The 21,017-nt window shown below is 41.7% G+C and overlaps 1 protein-coding gene across 2 annotated transcripts in view; it reads left to right on the forward strand.

Moving 5' to 3' along the window:
* The first annotated feature begins 661 nt into the window (after positions 1 to 661).
* Positions 662 to 21,017, forward strand: part of LOC110833449 (uncharacterized) — a 35,581-nt gene continuing 15,225 nt past the window's right edge. The window contains exons 1-4 of one of the 2 annotated variants that reach the window (XM_087355847.1): positions 662 to 884; positions 14,732 to 14,909; positions 19,160 to 19,326; positions 20,406 to 20,600. In XM_087355847.1, the coding sequence (XP_087211973.1) occupies positions 14,779 to 14,909; positions 19,160 to 19,326; positions 20,406 to 20,600 (493 nt within the window). In that variant the 5' untranslated portion in view covers positions 662 to 884; positions 14,732 to 14,778. Of the gene's footprint in view, positions 885 to 927; positions 1,062 to 14,731; positions 14,910 to 19,159; positions 19,327 to 20,405; positions 20,601 to 21,017 lie in introns of those variants that run through there. The other variant, XM_087355846.1, reaches the window with a different exon arrangement.

The raw sequence follows: 21,017 nt of genomic DNA on the forward strand, positions 1-21,017 counted from the left end.
AGGTTAGGTTAACTTAGGTTACGTTAGGTTAATGTGTGTGGATAAATGACACATACCTGAAAGTTATAATATTTTATTTCAATAAATGACAAATTATTATATTTTATTTTGATATGCGTGAGATGTTAATTGTTGTTACTACCTGTCTCCGGAGGCCAAAATTCGCTTATAGATTTTAAAATCGTTTTAAAAATATCGCAGTTATCATTTGTATGACGCCACATGAACACAGCTAAATATGAATCCAGATGATGATGGGCAGTGCCTCTCTGTTTTGTGTCCCGATAACCCACAAGTACCCCCAGAAGTAAACCATCAACAGCGAGAAATATTATTTGTTAGCCTGGAAGATACATATACTTTTAACAAAAGAAACTGGAATTGGTATGGTGATGTGATAAATGAAATAGATGTGTTGGTCATTTAATGATGAAAATGGACTAATGGCAGACAGTGAGCTAATAGTGTTTATTAAATGGTATGACTAATATAGTAAATATAGAAATATGAAGTGTAAATGAATGTCTGTTGTAACCGATGTGAATGAAATTGATATTTGTCAGAATGAACAGATTTGAATAATTATCTTGTTTGTTTACGTACCTACACGTCAGTACATTATAACGCCATGCATGCATGTTTGTCAGTCAGTCAGTGGTAGTTGTGTATGGTACATACTGCCAGTTAAACGTCATTTCTAACAATTAGAAAGAAGTAATTTTGTTTTTGTCATTCGCTTACAGATCCAAAGCTAGAGGTGCGATACGAAATGAGATTAGTCAGCATTTAACCTCTGCTCTACACGATACTCTAGCGAGAAATGTAAAAATAGTAAAACGTCCAGTCTCGCGTTCCTGACGTCTTCCTGACAGACCGGTGACAGGGTAAGTGGGGTACAAGGTCCACTTCCCCCTCTGGAGCCTTACCTTTCCTCCGCTCTCTCATTCAAGCGCCACTTCATTCATGTCTCGTGCGGAGAGCGGAGTGGACGTGTTTGAACGCAGTGATGTCGGACAGGCGCCTTTGTTTCGCCGCTCTTCTCCTGTGCCTGCTCCACTGTTGTAAGTAACATTCCGACAGTTTTATTTATTTAGTGTTCTGTCTGACGACAGGTCCATATGAACAGGATCCTTCCATCCTTTTCTCGGACTGGGACCTGTTCATATACGTTCTTGGCAGATGATCCAGAAGTGGTTTGCCATTGCCTTCTTCTGTGTGTGAGTGGAGAAACCGGGGAAGCCCCCGGAGGAAAACTCCGTGTGGCCTAGACCACGGCCTTGCCCAACACAAGTTATAAATTCGGGCACCGCCGGGAATCGAACCCGAGGCCAGCGTTCTAACCGCTAGACCACCGTGGCTGTCTATTCCGACAGTACACTCTTATAATTAATCTCCCAATGCATTAAATCTTGTCTGCTGCAGTGTTCTAGGCGTTGTTTACATGCGCCTACAGTTTCACTGTCTCACCTGTCCGGCACATAACAATTAGAGGACAGCTGTACGAATTTTCGTGAAGTTTGATATTGGAGAATTTTCTTAAAATTTGTGGACACCTTCCCTTTATAATTAATATCGGATAACTGTAACAAATGTTTTACATGAAGGCCTTATTGCGTTTCGCCCGTAGCGTACGAAGTATTTAACAGAGCGAAAATTGTTTGGAACAGAAGTAGAAAATTGTTTGGAACACGTTTTGTGTGCATTACATTTCGAGACTAAACTGATTCTCGCGCTGTCTTTGAATGAAGTGTAGTTGTAGCCACACGGTGTAACAGAAAACATTCCCGCATTGATTCGTGAGTGGCATACGATTTACCAGAGGCTAAATGTGACTGACTCATATTTTCTCCAGTGGAAAATGACTTAATTAGAAATATTACATGCGTTGATATTCAGTAACTCTGTATTTATCGATTTGGTTGATTCTCAGAGTAAGCTGAGTGAACTGATATTTATATAAGACTAAGGAACAAAGCGTATATGCGTTTTAATATTATTATTGCATCTACGCATAAATATTCTGACTGGCCTTTTCATTTCTTGTTTTTCATGTATCCTTTTCGATATTCACCGATGCGTGTAACAGGCCCTGCCCGTTTCATCCTCCTTAATTTGATCATCCTGGGCGAAGAATACAAATTACGAAACTCCTCACATTATGTATTTATTTTCCAGCCTTCTGTTGTTTCATCTCTTTTAGGTTAAAATATTCTCTGAACTCTGTTCTGAAACACCCTCAATCTGTGTTCTTCACATGATGTGAAATCAAGTTTCGAATACATACGAAGCAAGTTACTCAAATGTAGGATCAAGACGTAACTAACCTCGTAGTGCAGGATATTTCGTGAGCAATTGACAGTAATACAGAAGGTTTAAGAAACTCCCCACCATCCATTAAGGTCAAAGGTTCAATATCGTATTGAAGTTCGCTACTGGGGGACTGTGCTCCGTGGCTCCATTTTAATGGCTTCCTGCCGTCTGTCAGGTGATCTCTTCCGCTGAGATTTTCAGACTAAAATGTGTTTGTTTGTCGTCTTCTCCTCCGCCCCCCCCCCGCCCCCTCCTCGAAAACACGGTGTCTGGTAAGACGAGGTTCATTCGGCTGTGAGGATCGAGACATGTTTCTCCCAAATGTTTGGTATCTACCTGCGAGTCTACACGGCGTCACAACCCAGAAGAACATCGACACAATGCCCTGTTCTGTGAGAGAGAGACTTTTGTTTCACACGAAAAACAAAAAATAATATTTTCTTGACAGTCTCAAAGTGTACGGTTTATAAACTCGGGTCATATGTCTTTATTTTCAATTTTGTATACAATTGTGATGTCTTTTAGTGTCACTTTGAGAAATTTGCAAAAAATTTCCGTTCGAAACACCAGACGTAGAAAGATTTATTTTGTTGTCGAGGCGTTGAGCAACTCAATTTTTGCAGTGACCTTGGTCTGATACTGCATACCAGGCACTAAACCCGAGGCTTTCCCATGACCAGGAGATACGCTCTCTGCCAGCTCATCGCTTTGATAACCTGCACGTGGAAGAAATTGTTTCTATTTTACGTATCATACACGGCTCGAGGACCTGGATTCGATTTGCGGTAGGGACAGAAGATTTTCCTGTAGTCTCCGCCCCCATACTGGCTCCAAGTCGGAGTCTCATCGTAATAGGTCATCTAACGATGCCGTAAAGAATGCAATTGCTGTTCATTCAAGTCGAGAGGGGACCTTGCGAATAATTGTTAAGGCCACACAACACAAATTTCCTGCTCAAGACTCTAAAAATAAAAAAATAAATTCTACGAGACAAGGAATGGGGAAAAGTAAACTTGAAACCTAGTCTCATTTAAGTGAGAATATGAAGATAACTCTTCCGGGATGTTACATTGTGACTCATAGAAATTGGTTTACGTTTCAGAGGTGCTTACTGTCTCCATCGTCAGGGCGATTCTAAAATTTGCAGAACATCGTGGTGGTGCGAATTTTGAAATCGCCCTGACGATGGAGCCAGTAAGCACTTCCGAAACCCCTGTTTCTACCAGATTGCACGGCGCAACACCCCACAAGACTCTCATCTTCTAAGTATAATGTTTAACTGGCGTCGCGTTTTTCTTGGGTGCTTACGGACTCAGCTGATTGTGTTGAAGAGAAATCTGGGTTGGAATCTGTGCTGGAGAATGCGAGACTCCCTAACGAGTTCCACTTCCTCCTTTCTTGTATTCGCCCCAGTAAAGCGGAATTCCAAACCACAAAGAACGAGCAACCCCCCCTGGTTGATTCTTCTCTCTTGGGGCTCACCGTTCCAACTCTTGGCCTCCCCCAGTCCACGTACGTGCCACAGGCTTCTCGCGTGTCGGTGACTTGTATGTATAACGAATAGTCTAAACTAAGATCGCCAGGGACAGGGTACGGGGGTACGAGCCCAAAATAACGACTTTCGTGTCATATATTCTGAATGAGAATTAAAAATTAACTATAAAAATATTCTTAATATAAAATATTTTTTAAGGTTTAGTGACGTAGACTTTCCCCGACTGCTGGACGTTCCGATTATTTATTATTTAGTGTTCTGTCTGACGACAGGTCCATATGAACAGGATCCTTCCATCCTTTTCTCGGACTGGGACCTGTTCATATACGTTCTTGGCAGATGATCCAGAAGTGGTTTGCCATTGCCTTCTTCTTTGTGTGAATGGGATGCCACGGAGAAACCGGGGAAGCCCCCGGAGGAAAACTCCGTGTTGCCTAGACCACGGCCTTGCCCAACACAAGTTATAAATTCGGGCACCGCCGGGAATCGAACCCGAGACCCCAGGATTACAAGGCCAGCGTTCTAACCGCTAGACCACCGTGGCGAAAATAAATTGAGGCAAGTGTATTTCCAAGATGGCTGTCTTCTGGCTTGTAGCGCCGTGTAGTCTGGTAGAAGTTTAGCAACGTTTCGGAGGTCCTTGCTGCCTCCATCATCAGGGCGATGAGGTCAGAATCATCATTTATCTCTTCTATTTGTACAATAAAAAATGTAAACGTGTTGGCGGTGGTTGCCTTGCCGATAATAGAGGCAATGCTTAACTCTGATAATGGGGTAAGTGGATATGCCAACGATGTAATAAAACGAATCGATTATGGCGGGAGTGAATTCGATTGTGATAGAAGAAAGGTGACAAAACCTGCGAATATTAGCCGTGGTACTGAGGTGGAAGTCGTGACGCTTTTGTTAGATTAACGGCGTGTGGCCAGAATGAATGAAAGTCTGTTGGAGCTGGTACAGGTTTTTCGACGTGTGGCTGGCATGAATGAAGCCGCGAGCTGATGTACGAAGGACAGAAGTTACTGGATATGCCCCGAGAAAATCTTTCTGCTGAAACTGAGATTCTGCCCGAGGGCGTGGCTATCGAATCGAAGCAGGGGCAGAGCCCCCCAGTTATCCAGTAGTTCTGTGTACGGAGTTAACTTTGACAATAAAATGTTAGTTACGTAAATAAATGCACCCATGGCGATGTTTTTATGGGCCTTCTGGCGTCGTGTAGACTCGGTAGATGACAAAGTTTCGGAGAAATATTCTGTATCCATCTTCAAGGTCAACGTATGAGGGATCTGTTTCAGGAATTCATTGTGAGCTGTTGGATTTTCTTGGTCATTTTCCTTCGTTCGTTAATTAAAAAAAAAAAACACAGATCGTTTCGTAAGCTGACAGCTTCTTCAAGAACCTAATCTGCTGGTCCACTGGATAAAGTTAATCTCTTTTAATTGGGCAGGTTGTATAACAGCTGACAACCGAAGCAAAAGTGGCTTCTGAAGGATGCCATCAGGAATGTGCATCGATTTGACGACACCTTCGTTGGAAACCTGTAGGCTAATTCATGGTGAGGTTTAAGTTTCGGATTTTAAAGTACATTTTTCCGTTGCCTGGCAGTTGCTGTCAGTAAACTCACACCGTGTAGGCTGGCTGCAACGCAAGGTCAGCGGCGAGTTGTGTGGGCTCGTTGAATGGAATGCAGGACAGGCAGGAAACTGAGATCTCAAAGCAGAATTAGCCCAAAGCCCCGATAACTGTAAGCAATTATCCGCAGGGGAGACTTAATTTCGAGCGGCGATGGACTGAACTCACTCGGAACAGAGTCCAGATTTCGCGATGAAACCTGCAGATTTTTTAAATAACTCTCAGCTGAACAAGAAAGAAACTCACGAATCTCGTCGCCCTAATGATGAAAGCAGAAGCACCTCTGAAACGTCGGCCGGTATCTACCAGACAGATCAGTGCTACGTCCCAGAAGACAGACAGACGTCTTTGTGTTCGTCGCCGTGACGAACGTGAAATATCTCGCCCATGCACACCTGTTGTTTACAAGTAATGGCGAAGGTTGTTCTGTCGATAAACCATGAGGAAGGAAGTGGCAGGAAGAGTAGAAAATGGCGTAATCAGGAGCCCCATGGATTGTACTCATTGGTATGACGAAATCAAGAAAGCACTGAGGGAGATGCTTCCAGAACTGTGATAGAAAATCCTGAATTGTGTAAATCTCTTTGAGGACATAAATGTAGATGAGGATAATATTAAAATTGATTATTGATTAACTTAACGACTATTAGCTTCTGAAACAGGACTCAGTTCGTGGAGTGAAGTGTTTCGATTGCACGCTCCCTGACACAATGTCGGCTTTTGTTTCTACTGAAAGATGGCGTCGCAAGTTGCCAGTCACCCATCTGCAAACGTGTTCTGACTTGAACGTAATCGTGCGCGATTATGGAGTAGCAGCACGGCTATGCGTCATTTGCTGGCGACGTCGTCCTCTGGAATTCAGAGATTGTTCTGCACTACATGTGCGTTGTCACCCACGCACAACCCACCCGGACGAATGGACCTCGCGATCCTGTCCAGGGGAGGACGAAGTCAGATATTTACCAAAGTTTCGGAGGAACGTGATGCTTCCATATTCATCCTTGAAGATGGAGGCAGTATGTTTCTCCGAAACTTTGGTTTCTACCCGTGAACTGTACGAGGTGCCACTTTTTCGTTTTGAATTTATTTCTCTGTGTAGTGAAATATCTTATGATCTCTACGCGTTCATATACCATAATAATAAATAGAAATTATACGAAATTCTGACATCTCGCTTTTCCTTTTCCCTTCCAACATAACATCGGGGTAACATTTTCAAATAGGCCACGACCGATTTCAGCGTCTTCATTATTCATTTCTTCACTGGATTCGATCTCACGATACATCACAAAAATAGGGTGGAATCCAGGTCTGGGTCTTACTGAGGTTAAAATTCAAGAACTCTATTGAAGTAGAAAGGGGTGGGACCCCTCCTGAAGTTTGAGAAAGGCCACGGGTGGGACTTCCTGTGTGTTCCCCGCAGATGTAAGGGACAGGGGTGTCGTCCATTGTTTGGGAGCGCATCTGGCGAGAGGAAGTTAAACTGCGGACGGATGTAGTTCTGTTTCAAATCTGGTTCGCAAATGATGCTGTGGATGGACCAGGCGTGTCAAACTCGCTGCCATCTTCGATATTCTAAGCTGCCCGGCTCGATTCACTGATTGTATGTGATTACGCGATCCTAAATGTAAAATGTTAACAAATTTTTGAGATTGAAATGCACGTCAGATAGCTTCTTGTGTACAGTTCTTTTATATTTCTATTAAATAGGACATGTCTTTAAGCGAAATTCACATTTCTGTGTGTTTGTGGGGAGAGAAAAGGGTTACGAAAGATGTCTTTAGCTTAAACTTGGATTTCGTAAAAGTCGTTTGCGGTTTTCCCCCCACTCATGTGATGGCAGCAGGTCGCATTTTTCTAAGTGCCTCTTGACAATGTCTGCTGTTGACAATTCGTAAAGTTCCTCTCCTGTTCCTGCTTTTGACGTGGGCAGGAATCTCGATTAGAACATCCTTACACCTTGTGGCGTAAGGATTCTAAAAACGGTACGTGTGAAATCAATTGTACTGACATGTCTGTTAGGCGAAAAGACCTGTTTAAGCTAATTACAGACTTCCTGTAACTTTTCACAATTAGTTCTCTCATGTAATTTCAAATAGATCTGTGTACTCGTGAAATAATTTACGTCATATATTTTGACGACGGTGAATATGACGTTAATTATTATATATTATATAATTATATATTATTATATATATAATAATATAATTATATATTATTATATATAATATATAATAATATATTATATATATATTATATATTATTATTATATATCACACGACAAAGTTACCGTCGTGGTGGTCAGGGGACGTACGGAATTGTCATTTACTGACTCGTGAGATAAGAGACAGGTGGGAGGGACTGGGAAAAGTTATGAAAAGTCTGTGTTAGGATAGAAATTATCCTCGCTACTGATCGGCCCCCCCCCCCCCCCCCCCATATCCAGACGAACGAAGATGTCAGTAAATGGAACGACTCCGTGATCAGCGAAGCAAATCCGACTCTCGGACCATGTTATATAAAAACCGAAGCGAAACCAAAATGCTTCAGACATTTCTTACTGGTCAGAACAAAGCGCTAGTTCACACTGTGTGGAGTCCAGGAATTTACTTGCGCGCTGGATCACAAAACGATAAAATATATAATAATGTAGTATTTTTTTTTTCTGAGTTCATCGCCCGACCAATGAACACACTTGGGAAAATAATCTTGTAGTTTCCCACTCACTGCCTGCTCGCAGTTCAGGTAAGAAATACTAGCGCGATGTTGGTGTGTCATTAATCCGACTGCAGCATCTCCAAGTAGTTCCGAGATGAATAATCCGTGGATATTAGCCCCCACGTCACCGAACTTCTTTAAGACATATTTATGCTTAAAAATTTTACGGTTCCTTAATTGTCATATACATATTATGGTCAACACGATGTGAATATTTAAACTGCTTACGGAATTTACTTCATTAAATCTCAGCGACATCATCTTCTTCGTGGTTTGATGAATGTCTTCTTTGTTTTCAGGGAAAGAAAATATCATTTCAGCAATTGTTTAATTTTAACCGTCTAATCACAATAAAATATTTTAATATTTAATAAAATATTAAAATATTATTACTACAATTAACATTTAATATTTAAAATATATTAAAATGATGCTCTTTCTAAAGAAATGTTCGATTTACAATTAGAGCATCATCTTTTTCACGACATGTTTTGGTTTTCAATGAACCATCTTTTAAATATTAAATGTTAATTGTAGTAATAATATTTTAATATTTAATAAAATATTTTATTGTGATTGGACGGTTAAAATTAAACAATTATAATCATCACAATATGACGCAACATTATCATCTCATCATCATTTCAGTAAATAAGTGGCTAAATTGCATGTTCGGACGATTTCTGCTTTGGTCTACAGTGCATATACTGGTCGTCGTGTTTTATAATTAATATAAAATTTGAAAAAAATTTAGTTGGAGTTCACGGAGTGAAATTATTAACTTAAAAATCAGCCTCAAAGAAAAGACCTTGGCCTTCCTAAATTATAGAGCAGACGCAGAAGTGTCTTGAAATAAGCGCACGAGGGCTGGGTCTTAAGCAGTTCCGTTTTCAGGTAACATTCCAGGAGAAGTCGGCGAGGGAATGCGAGGGCTGAGTCCAAGACGATCGTGTTGGTTTTTATGGAAAACTGAGGAATGGGTTAGATTTGTTTGCGGCAGTTCGAGCGTGGCGAGAGCTGCCAGTTGACAGTGGTAATCTCTCTGGCTTTAATCTAGCGACGCTCGAGTGGATGGGGATGGTTTATCGCTTGCAGCAAATTTAATGAACGAAATAACTTCAGACACTGCATTCCGCTAACATGGAGAAAGCTGGCAGTTATTCTTAGAGTCACTCATGAGAAATAAAATTGGATTAATATGTTGCAGCTATTTTTTTTTTTTTTGAACCGTGTGATAATTTTTGGCGTTTGCATAGTCTCTGTGACATTTCTTACGCAAGTACAGAAGAATTACGTCCTCTGTTCAAAATAAAGAAGTATTAACAAAGTAGTAGTTTTGGGTTTCTTTGAGGACGTGAGTCGTAGAAAAGTGTCTTTCGCGAATCTGCGGTGTGTCTGATATTTTAGAGCAGTGGTTTTTGTAATAACCTACTGCGGGACTGCACGAATTCCAATTTGTGTCTGTTTTGGACAAATCCTTGATTTAATACAGTGTGTTTAGAAAAGACAGTCTCGGTTTACAAATATTTTAGTCCGAGATTATGAAGAACATGACGTTTCAGTCAATTGTACTCATTTGTAACCTTGCGGTCCTTGGGTGGTTATGAGAGAGTAAAAATGTACTTATGTTTGAAAAAAGACTGAGAATCCAGAGTTTCCTCTTGGCTTGATCTGCCATACGATGTCTACTTCAGATCAGTTAAAAAGTCATAGCCCCTGTAAACGCGATGTACCGTAAAAATGGAAGAGCCCGTTGTCAGAAGTAATGATCCTAATGGGTGTGTGGGTTAGTTCAGTTGTGACTAAATTACTCGGCTAACCCACTGCATCTAAAATTTTAACACGCACTACTTTTCTCCTCACTCCCCCTGACGCGATTTTCACAGACCACGTCTAAAAATTTAAAATTTAAAATTGAATTATACCTAATCTAAAATCTGAAATCCGATCGATTCATTCCTAATTCTTGTGCGCATTACAAATCGAGATCCAATATTGTCACGAAAACTGTGGTACATAAACCAGTTGGATCCTCTCCGTGGGCACCAGATGCAACGGCTTTCGAGTTTCCTCCAGTACACATGAACTGAAGACAAGAAACTTTCAAGTGGGATTTGTAGTTCTCACGGAGTCGAGTATGATGATGGATATCTTCTGAGTTGTAGCGCCGTATAGTCTGGGAGATGTTTACCGACGTTTCAGAAGCATCGGCAGATTTACCAGACTACATGCAGCCACGGTGGTCTAGCGGTTAGAACGCTGGCCTCGGGTTCGATTCCCGGCGGTGCCCGAATTTATAACTTGTGTTGGGCAAGGCCGTGGTCTAGGCAACACGGAGGTTTCCTCCAGGGGGCCTCCCCGGTTTCTCCGTGGCATCCCAACAATTACTCCATTCACACACAGAAGAAGGCAATGGCAAACCACTTCTGAATCATCTGCCAAGAACGTATATGAACAGGTCCCAGTCCGAGAAGAGGATGGAAGGATCCTGTTCATATGGACCTGTCCTCTTCAGACAGAACACTAAATAAAAAAATGGCTCTACAAGCCAGAACTTCCAAATTGTTCTGAACAGAGAAGTAATATACAGATATACGTCCATGTTCGGAGGAGCGTTTTAACCTAGACCGCACTCACCGAACTGTTCAGTACTGTGCGCTCCCCGAGACGGGAGACCGCTGTCACTGACAGTCATTTTTCATTCCTTTAATAACATTTAATATAGACGAACGTGTGTCGTGCCCGACTCCAGGATATCGCTAATCGCTGATGAGATGTAAGTGGCGGAAATTGAAGAAACGATACCACAGGCTGGCCTCGCGCCTCGCCCCTGCGACAACTTCCTGCATCACTCACTTTGCTGTATAAACGAGCCATAATTTTGCTTCAGGGATTATAAAGATTATTTTATTTGTATTATTATTTTCGATCTCTGGTGAAAGGAAGTGCTGTCACGTGTCAAGGAAATCAGTGGTGTGCAGAAATGTATATTACGAGCCTATTAAAGTGGATAATAGGGGAATAGGGCTGGATTCTGTGGATTGAATTTATGTAGCTTGGAACAGCGACAGTTAAATAGGCAGATCCTTTCACCGAAAGGGATCTCATACCATTCGGCGCTATGTAACAGCTACAGTTGATACATTGACGTTAAATAGCCTCCGTTGCATCCATCCAACCAAAAACTGCCGTCCGGAACGGGACGTAGTGGTATGCGCTCCGGAGACACGGCACAAAACAAGACGTGGTCATGGTTGACAGATTCGTGTAATTATAAACCTTCTCTCCATCTTGTGTTCCCTCTTCAACCGAAGGTCAGCTCTTATCCACCTCGTACCTCATAAAAACATGCGTCCGTGGTCTGTTTCCATAAAAACAAAAATGTCCACCTCCCCCATCTCCATTTACATGAACCAAATAACAAAGCTGCTTAAACCTTCGTGAGTCGTCTGTTACAAGCGCTGTTAAGTATTCTGGAGGTGTCCGGTTTGAATTCCGGACAGGGCACGATGTATGTTCAAGAGTTGGGACTCTGCAGTGCATACACTCATTAATGTGAAGAAGGAGGAGGCAGTATGTTCTTCCGAAATGTTGGTATCTGCCTACGAGTCCACACCGCGTCGTAACCCAAAAGAACAACATCGACGTCTTCACAGTCGTGATATCTCAATTTGTTCTTTTCATCGTTGTTAGAATTGCAAAGTGAACATTTGCAAGTGCAACTCCGTTTCAATTTGACACACTAGGCCAGTGGTATTCAACCTGGGGTACGCGAAGACATCTTTGGGGGTACGTGAAATTTTAAAAAAATATATTATTTTATGATAAACACTGATTAATCAGTAATGTAATTTATTTAATTTATTTTAGATGTAGATTTTATACTGTGTATAACTTTAATTATACACCAACAACTTTGGGGGTACAAAGTTGAAGAGAAATTATATCTGGGGGTACGCGAAGACATCTTAGGGGGTACGTGAAATTTAAAAAAAAATATTATTTTATGATAAACACTGAATAATCAGTAATGTAATTAATTTAATTTATTTTAGATGTAGATTATATACTATGTATAACTTTAATTATACACCAACAACTTTGGGGGTACAAAGTTGAAGAGAAATTATATCTGGGGGTACGCGAAGACATCTTAGGGGGTACGTGAAATTTAAAAAAAAATATTATTTTATGATAAACACTGAATAATCAGTAATGTAATTTATTTAATTTATTTTAGATGTAGATTATATACTATGTATAACTTTAATTATACACCAACAACTTTGGGGGTACAAAGTTGAAGAGAAATTATATCTGGGGGTACGCGAAGACATCTTAGGGGGTACGTGAAATTTAAAAAAAAATATTATTTTATGATAAACACTGAATAATCAGTAATGTAATTAATTTAATTTATTTTAGATGTAGATTATATACTAAGTATAACTTGAATTATACACCAACAACTTTGGGGGTACAAAGTTGAAGAGAAATTATATCTGCGGGTACGCGAAGACATCTTAGGGGGTACGTGAAATTTAAAAAAAAAATTATTTTATGATAAACACTGAATAATCAGTAATGTAATTTATTTAATTTATTTTAGATGTAGATTATATACTATGTATAACTTTAATTATACACCAACAGCTTTGGGGGTACAAAGTTGAAGAGAAATTATATCTGGGGGTACGCGAAGACATCTTAGGGGGTACGTGAAATTTAAAAAAAAAATTATTTTATGATAAACACTGAATAATCAGTAATGTAATTAATTTAATTTATTTTAGATGTAGATTATATACTATGTATAACTTGAATTATACACCAACAACTTTGGGGGTACAAAGTTGAAGAGAAATTATATCTGGGGGTACGCGAAGACATCTTAGGGGGTACGTGAAATTTAAAAAAAATATATTATTTTATGATAAACACTGAATAATCAGTAATGTAATTTATTTAATTTATTTTAGATGTAGATTATATACTATGTATAACTTGAATTATACACCAACAACTTTGGGGGTACAAAGTTGAAGAGAAATTATATCTGGGGGTACGCGAAGACATCTTAGGGGGTACATGAAATTTAAAAAAAAATATTATTTTATGATAAACACTGAATAATCAGTAATGTAATTTATTTAATTTATTTTAGATGTAGATTATATACTATGTATAACTTGAATTATACAACAACTTTGGGGGTACAAAGTTGAAGAGAAATTATATCTGGGGGTACGCGAACAAAAAAGGTTGAATACCACTGCTCTAGGCTACCTAAAGTGTACGTATTAACGCAAGAACAGACAGAACATTTAAATCGGCGAAAAATATACACGCGATTAATATTTCCGGATAAGAACTGGTAAGAAATTAACTGGTGTTAAAATGTAGTCGCGTAATACTGATTGAAATTTGAGGTTCTCATGGCAGTGAGGATGACGACGTTGTTGTTCATACGCCCTCTCGAGGAATTAATAATACGGTCAGCTAGTCAAGAGATTTCCCCGTCTTGTATGGAGTCCAAAGGTTTATTACCATTTTCACCACCGACACTTACTCAGAGTCATACGAATCTAATCCACGCACTTTCTCCCCATTTCTCTGCTTGTCATATTCCGCATCCACGATACTTCCATCAGACTACACGGCGGAACAACCCAAGAAGACGGCCAGATCAGATTAGCCTGACTGTTTGGTCCTGACGGCGTTCAAATTCCAGCGATCCAATTTCCGTGACGTATTCACCCTTACAACCGCCACGGTGGTCTAGCGGTCAGAACGCTGGCCTCGGGTTCGATTCCCGGCGGTGCCAGAATTTATAACTTGTGTTGGGCAAGGCCGTGGTCTAGGCAACACGGAGTTTTCCTCCGGGGGCTTCCCCGGTTTCTCCATTCACACACAGAAGAAGGCAATGGCAAACCACTTCTGGATCATCTGCCAAGAACGTATATGAACAGGTCCCAGTCCGAGAAAAGGCTGGAAGGATCCTGTTCATACGGACCTATCGTCAGACAGAACACTAACTAACTAACCAACTAGATGGCTTACCGAACCCGAAGGTTCATCACCGAATTAACCAAAGCCCTCCACCGGACCCTGTCCTGGACCAACAAAATCCAGTCTCCTTCAACTCCTATCTCCCATAGATCCCGCCTGAGATTATCCTCCCATCTACGTCTAGGTCTTCCCAGCGGTCTCTTCCCCTCAGTCTCTCCAACGAATACCCGGTGAACATCTCTTGTCCCATCCATGCGCGCTACATGACCCGCCCATCTCACTCTTCTCGACTTAATCACCCTCACAATACTGGGGGAGCAGTACAGATTTTTAAGCTCGTCATTGTTGAGTTTTCTCCACGCCCCATCGTCTTCCCTCTTAGGCCCAAATATCCTCCTCAACACCCGATTCTCAAACACCTAGACAGAACACTAAAAAAAAAAAAAAAAAAAAAAAAATTCACCCTTACGGCCGGAACTGGTTCCTGTTTTCATAGTTCCAAACAGTCGGCTGGTCTCTTCTGCTAAAAAGGAAAGTGTCGGAGGGACGTGCGTTCGTCTGTTTCAGGTGCTGCTTCGTGCTACTTCCCCATCGAGCTACAAGGAGAGTATGCGATGCAATCGACCTCCGCGACTCCGGGCGGACAAGTGCAGTATTCCGAGATGAACATCACCGCTGACGCGATCCTCCCCATTTGGGGCCACTGTCACCGTCGCCTGGGTAACAGCGTCATCCTCACAGACAGGTAATTGCTTTCCGTACGTCTGAAAGGCCACGCGCTCCTGGGAGAGACGCTTAAGGAACTGCGTTTTTCTCATACTTGGGTAGGCGCCAAGGAACAAGGCCGCGAGGCAGAAGACGTTGAACCATTGGCGACGTAGCGCAACTGCCTGCTTCTTTTGTTCTTAACCTTAACCTCCATCCGAGTAGTTTCGATGTAGTCGGTATGTGACATTTCAAATTTTTGGCCGTGGTTGTAGTCTTGTAGGCGGTTACCAACGTTTGGAAGACATTTGCCTTTATCGTCAAGGTGGAAGTAACTTCACGGCGTTGAAAGACCATAATCCAAGTACAGGCGAGCCAGAGCCATAATAGGAACTTCTGCAGAATGAATTTGGACGGGGCTGGGAGATTCCGATTGATGGTCGTGATAGTTTTTTTTTATGTAACGTGCGAGGAAACCATCAGCTTCTTCGGCTAAAAGACTTCAAAGGAAATTGGCAGTTCTCCATTACAGAGATCAGTTTGTTAATGCTTGTTTAAGGAATTCTTCGCTGTTTACTCAGAGAATTATACAAACTCCATAAATACATTGTTTGGACTAAATTCAGAGTTAGAGATTGTTGAAGAAAGCGGTACACATAGTTACCACTGAGTTTCAAGTGGTTACCCCCACGGCAGCCGTGCCACAGGGCTGAATTTGAAAGATATGACGTCAGGGTGACCTTCGTACCGATTGTCATAAAATTCGGCTAATTGATGAGACGGACAGTGAAGCTTCCTCTTTGGGACTGAAGGCCTTTTCAGGCATTCCGGAAGCCACGATATATTTTTTCTTCTCCTATTCTGATGAGAATTGCGATAATGTATATTCGTGGGTATTGTACCTAACATGGCATTGTTTGGTTTCTCTCGTGTCCTTACGAGTGAGAAACTGCAGCTTTACAATAAACCGGAGAAAACCATTTTACCTTCTGTGTGGGAAATAGTAAACGAGAAAAGGGAGGTATTCACCTCGAGGCAATTTGCAGAGAACGTGAACCACAAGACATTTTCGCCGCGTATGAACAGCCAGCGTACTCCAACGGAGTACAGTGCTATTTGAAAATGTAACAAATTTTTCGCCTTTTACAGAACCCGCAATTAGATCTCGTCTTTACAGCATCCTGCCACTGGACCTTATAAGAAGCTACACGAAGTCAGTCATCATCATCTCCTCCTCGCACTATTCCTTTAAAATTAATTTGGATATTACCCTCCAGTCATTAATTTCGTGTCTCGAGCGGTCTGATCCCATGCGGGCCACGTGCTTTCTCCATCTTTTAACCCTAATAACAACTAAGCGAAGTTCCTCATTGTGTACTTTCTCCAGCGTTCTGTCACTTTCTCTCTCATAGATCCATATATTCATCTCTGTGCCATGTTCTCAGATACATAAAATCTATGTTCCTCCGTCAATGTCAGGACCAAACTTTTACAACCATATGAAACAACTGGTAAAATGTAAAGTTACGTGTTTTTTTTTTAAAAAAATGTTTTAATATGTACATTTTTAAACAGGAGACGGGGGCAGAAATGATCCTGAAATGATTGGAAGGAAACATCGCCCAAATTCAGTCTTCTTGTAATTTCTTTATTAATGAAAATTTTATTATATTACTGTTGTCCCGAAATATTTCCATTCTGCCACACTTTTCGAAAGATGTATCACGACTCTGTCCTGTTTATTTCTGGACTAACGTAGTGTTGTTCAGGAATTAATTCAGATGGTCGGCGTCGTTGACGTCTGACATGGCACATTCGATTGTAATATTCATTTTAGTTTGACCTTCCCATGGTTTGTATCAAAGTGATGATAAAGCAGTCTTATATTAGACAATTCTGAACAAGGAATGCGCCAGACTTGTGAGAAATTTGAGGTTCTCTCAGCGGTGAGGATGATGACGACCTTCTGTGTTATGACGCCGTGTAGACTCGTAGGTAGTTACCAATGTTTCGGGGGGGGAAACATCAAACATCTCCAGGCCTGAAGATTGATAATCCTGGGGTCTCGGGTTCGATTCCCGGCGGTGCACGAATTTATAACTTGTGTTGGGCAAGGCCGTGTGGTCTAGACAACACGGAGTTTTCCTCCGGGGGCTTCCCCGGTTTCTCCGTGGCATCCCATTCACACACAGAAGAAGGCAATGGCAAACCACTTCTGGATCATCTGCCAAGAACGTATATGAACAGGTCCCAGTCCGAGAAAAGGATGGAAGGATCCTGTTCATATGGACCTGTTGTCAGACACAACACTAAATAATAATAAGATGAGGTGGTCTAGCGGTTAGAACGCTGGCCTTGTAATCCTGGGGTCTCGGGTTCGATTCCCGGCGGTGCCCGAATTTGTAACTTGTGCTGGGCAAGGCCGTGGTCTAGGCAACACGGAGTTTTCCTCCGGGGCATCCCAACAATTACTCCATTCACACACAGAAGAAGGCAATGGCAAACCACTTCTGGATCATCTGCCAAGAACGTATATGAACAGGTCCCAGTCCGAGAAAAGGATGGAAGGATCCTGTTCATATGGACCTGTCGTCAGACAGAACACTAAATAAATATAATTAGTTAACACGGCGTCACAACCCAGAAGATCATCGCGTCATCTTTTATACTGTATATTTTGTAATTGGCTAATAATATTTCTGTTTCGATTCACGGGATTTGTTGAAGTCTGCCTCTTTTAGTGGACATTTTCGCCAGTATCTGACGACTGCAGAAGATGTGATAAGTAACAGAAGTTCAAACTGATCCCCAATAATTTTGTCAAAGTATGGATTTGATCTTGAATTAAATTTTGTATGCAGTTGATAAGAGAGATACTTCTTAGATCCGGGGACCGTTCATAATAGAATGCATTGTTTGGATATTATGAACGGTATTTGAGTAATATGATAAAATATGCATGAGATACTTCTAGTCGCGGGTGCTGTTAACGCAATTTGTGTATTCCGTTAGCATGAACCGGTACATCCCCGCCATAAGTACGAGGGTCTTTATCTCTTTCTTTGACCACAATGCATTTCTTCTCACGGTCTGTTATGATGCAAGCCTACACGTACATATTTTCGAAGCTCTAAATGTAGACTTTAGTGAAAAATATTTGTATGTTTGTTTGTTTGATATTGACATTTTTGATAAACCAATACTTTAGACTCTTGTCACTAAACGAAACCTGTACCTGTTTTCTCTAGACACGTAACTTGTGTGATTGGGAATGTGGCACACATGTAGGAGGTGAGATATTTATGCAAAATTTTGGTTGGACAACCTCAATGAAAGAGACCACTGAGAAGACCTAAGCAAAGATAGCAGGATAATATTACAATTGATCTCTGAGGACTGGCGTGTGGAGGTGTGGACTGAATCGGTTTGGCGACCGGTGGTGAGCTCTTATGGACACGGAGATAAACATTCGGGCTTTGTGAAAGGCGGGAATTTTTTTTTCTGTTCTTGGCTACTGTAACTTCTCATAAAATTTGTGCTCCACGTAGTTTCTGCGTCTGTTCCAAAAATACGTAGACTTTATGAAGGACGCTCTCGTCTTTACTGAGTTAACTGTAACACATCTAGAGTCTGTTCGGAAGAAGTCCTCGGATTTTTGTTACTAGGTCAATGAAAATCATGACAGGAACAGTTGTAGATGTATGAATCATCATATAATAACTTCTGAGAAGAATGCGTAGGTCTACTTATATTTTATTTATTTAGTGTTCTGTCTGACGACAGGTCCATATGAACAGGATCCTTCCATCCTTTTCTCGGACTGGGACCTGTTCATATACGTTCTTGGCAGATGATCCAGAAGTGGTTTGCCATTGCCTTCTTCTGTGTAATTGTTGGGATGCCACGGAGAAACCGGGGAAGCCCCCGGAGGAAAACTCCGTGTTGCCTAGACCACGGCCTTGCCCAACACAAGTTATAAATTCGGGCACCGCCGGGAATCGAACCCGAGGCCAGCGTTCTAATCGCTAGACCACCGTGGCTTCTCTACTTATATACATCTGATTAAAACGAATTTGAGAATTGAGGTTCTTGCAGCAGGATTGAAGATATCTATTTTATTTGTCTGGACTGTGACGCCGTGTGGACTTGTAGATGGATACCAACGTTTCGGAGAAACGTCCCTCGTCCATCTTGAGGACAGCTCTCTGGATGGAGATGTTTCTCGGAATCGTTGGTATCTACGGCGTCACAACCCAGAAGACCATCGTCACAGACTGCATTTGTTTGCAGTTCGTGGGGGCCAAACTGCAGTCGCTGCTTCCACATCACGCTAAGATCAAGAAATGTGCTTCAGGTGCGCACGGAGAGCCTGGACAAGTGTTACACGAATGAAGAGGCCGCGGAGGCAACGTGTCCTGACGAAAAGACTGCCCGGTTCAAGGACATCATTCTCTACAGTAAGCTACCTGCGTCTGTGCATGGTTCATAACGCCAAATATGTATTGTCCCCGACAATTTCTCGCTGCTGGAAGTCGATAGCGAGCAACTTCTTCGCAGTTTTCGAAATTTTCGCTTGTCCTGCATACTTGAAGGTAATTTTTTTTTATCGACTTATTTTGATTTTTGAGTTTTGAGGATCTCACAGCTGTGAAAATGTCTGTGGTGGTGTTCTGGACCTCCGGAACGATGCTGCAAGTCCGCACTACGTCACGATCGAGAGGACTACCACCTTCGCGCTGCGTGTGTTTGTGTACCCCTCAGCGAAGTGGAGTGTATCCACACCGGAACTAGGGCGTGGAACTTGAACCATGAACTGGCGAACAATAGATTGTGACATATGGAACACGCACTGCACAGACCCCGGTTGGGGGGGGGGGGGGGGGGGCTCCTACATCCTATGTATAGAGACGCAAACTTTTGTTTCGACACGTACGCTCATTAGATATTCTTACCTTTGCAGTTTAAAATGTTTTATCGTGTAATAATAAGAGTAAAGACAAATTAATATGAAAATCGAATATTCCTCAAAACGCATCTCTCTTTATTTTCTGAAGAAAGCCTCGGTAAGCTTTAAAGTGAAAAATTTTGAGTGTTCACTGCTTTGTGTTTTTGGCAGACAACTGCTTTACCGATATCGAGAACCTTGGGGTCTTGCAAATTTTCGCTTATTTTGAGGTCTTCTCACCAAAATTAAAAATTCATTTTTTGTTTTCTCTAAATGTGTATCGCTATTGCATCGTTCTTCGTTATGAAGTTCCTTGTTGTGTAATTTTCTTTTCCCTTCTTAATCCTGCACCTTTTTTTTAATTTACTGAGTGACGGACCAAGTTTTACACTCATACAAAAGGTCAGGTACAGTTGTCGTATTGTATAATTTCAAAATTGTGTTTCAGCAGGACACGGAAATATAAATTGTGAACTGCTTCATTTAATTTCTTCTCGGAGTACTTGATACGCGCGTTACGATAAGAATAAGCCCGTCTTTTGTTTTGAAATGCTACGTTACTTTCAATAATAAATATGTATTTATTTACAGAAACGAAGGACCTAGGAGGCGAAGACGTCAGACGTCTGTATTGCCCGTTCAACGGGCGCTTCAGCTTCGTCTACAACGCGAACGACGGTTCGGAGAGCAGGACAGAATGTCCGGACCCCGTGTCCGAGCTGGACAATTGCCCGTCTGGCTCCGCGCTCAATCTTCGCTTCCGTCGCTGTTCGTTTAAAAACCGCGGTAAGTGAACGTGTCAGCTGGGGGTACCAATACAGCAAAACGTAAAATAAAACTTACATCTGGTGTAATTTTACACGAAACAAATGTTACTGCGAAGAATTCTGAAGTCATTCAGACAACAAGCGAATGCCTAAATGTGTTTTCTGTGCCTTCAGTCGCCATAAAGATATTTCACATTTAATTTACTTTATATAATGCAGGAACCGCCACGGTGGTCTAGCGGTTAGAACGCTGGCCTCGGGTTCGATTCCCGGCGGTGCCCGAATTTATAACTTGTGTTGGGCAAGGCCGTGGTCTAGGCCACACGGAGTTTTCCTCCGGGGGCTTCCCCGGTTTCTCCATTCACACACAGAAGAAGGCAATGGCAAACCACTTCTGGATCATCTGCCAAGAACGTATATGAACAGGTCCCAGTCC

This window comes from Zootermopsis nevadensis, unplaced genomic scaffold (assembly GCF_977971745.1).
Source record: "Zootermopsis nevadensis isolate Lab colony 2312 unplaced genomic scaffold, Znev_1.0 Znev_ptg000025l, whole genome shotgun sequence".
Lineage (NCBI taxonomy): Eukaryota > Metazoa > Arthropoda > Insecta > Blattodea > Termopsidae > Zootermopsis > Zootermopsis nevadensis.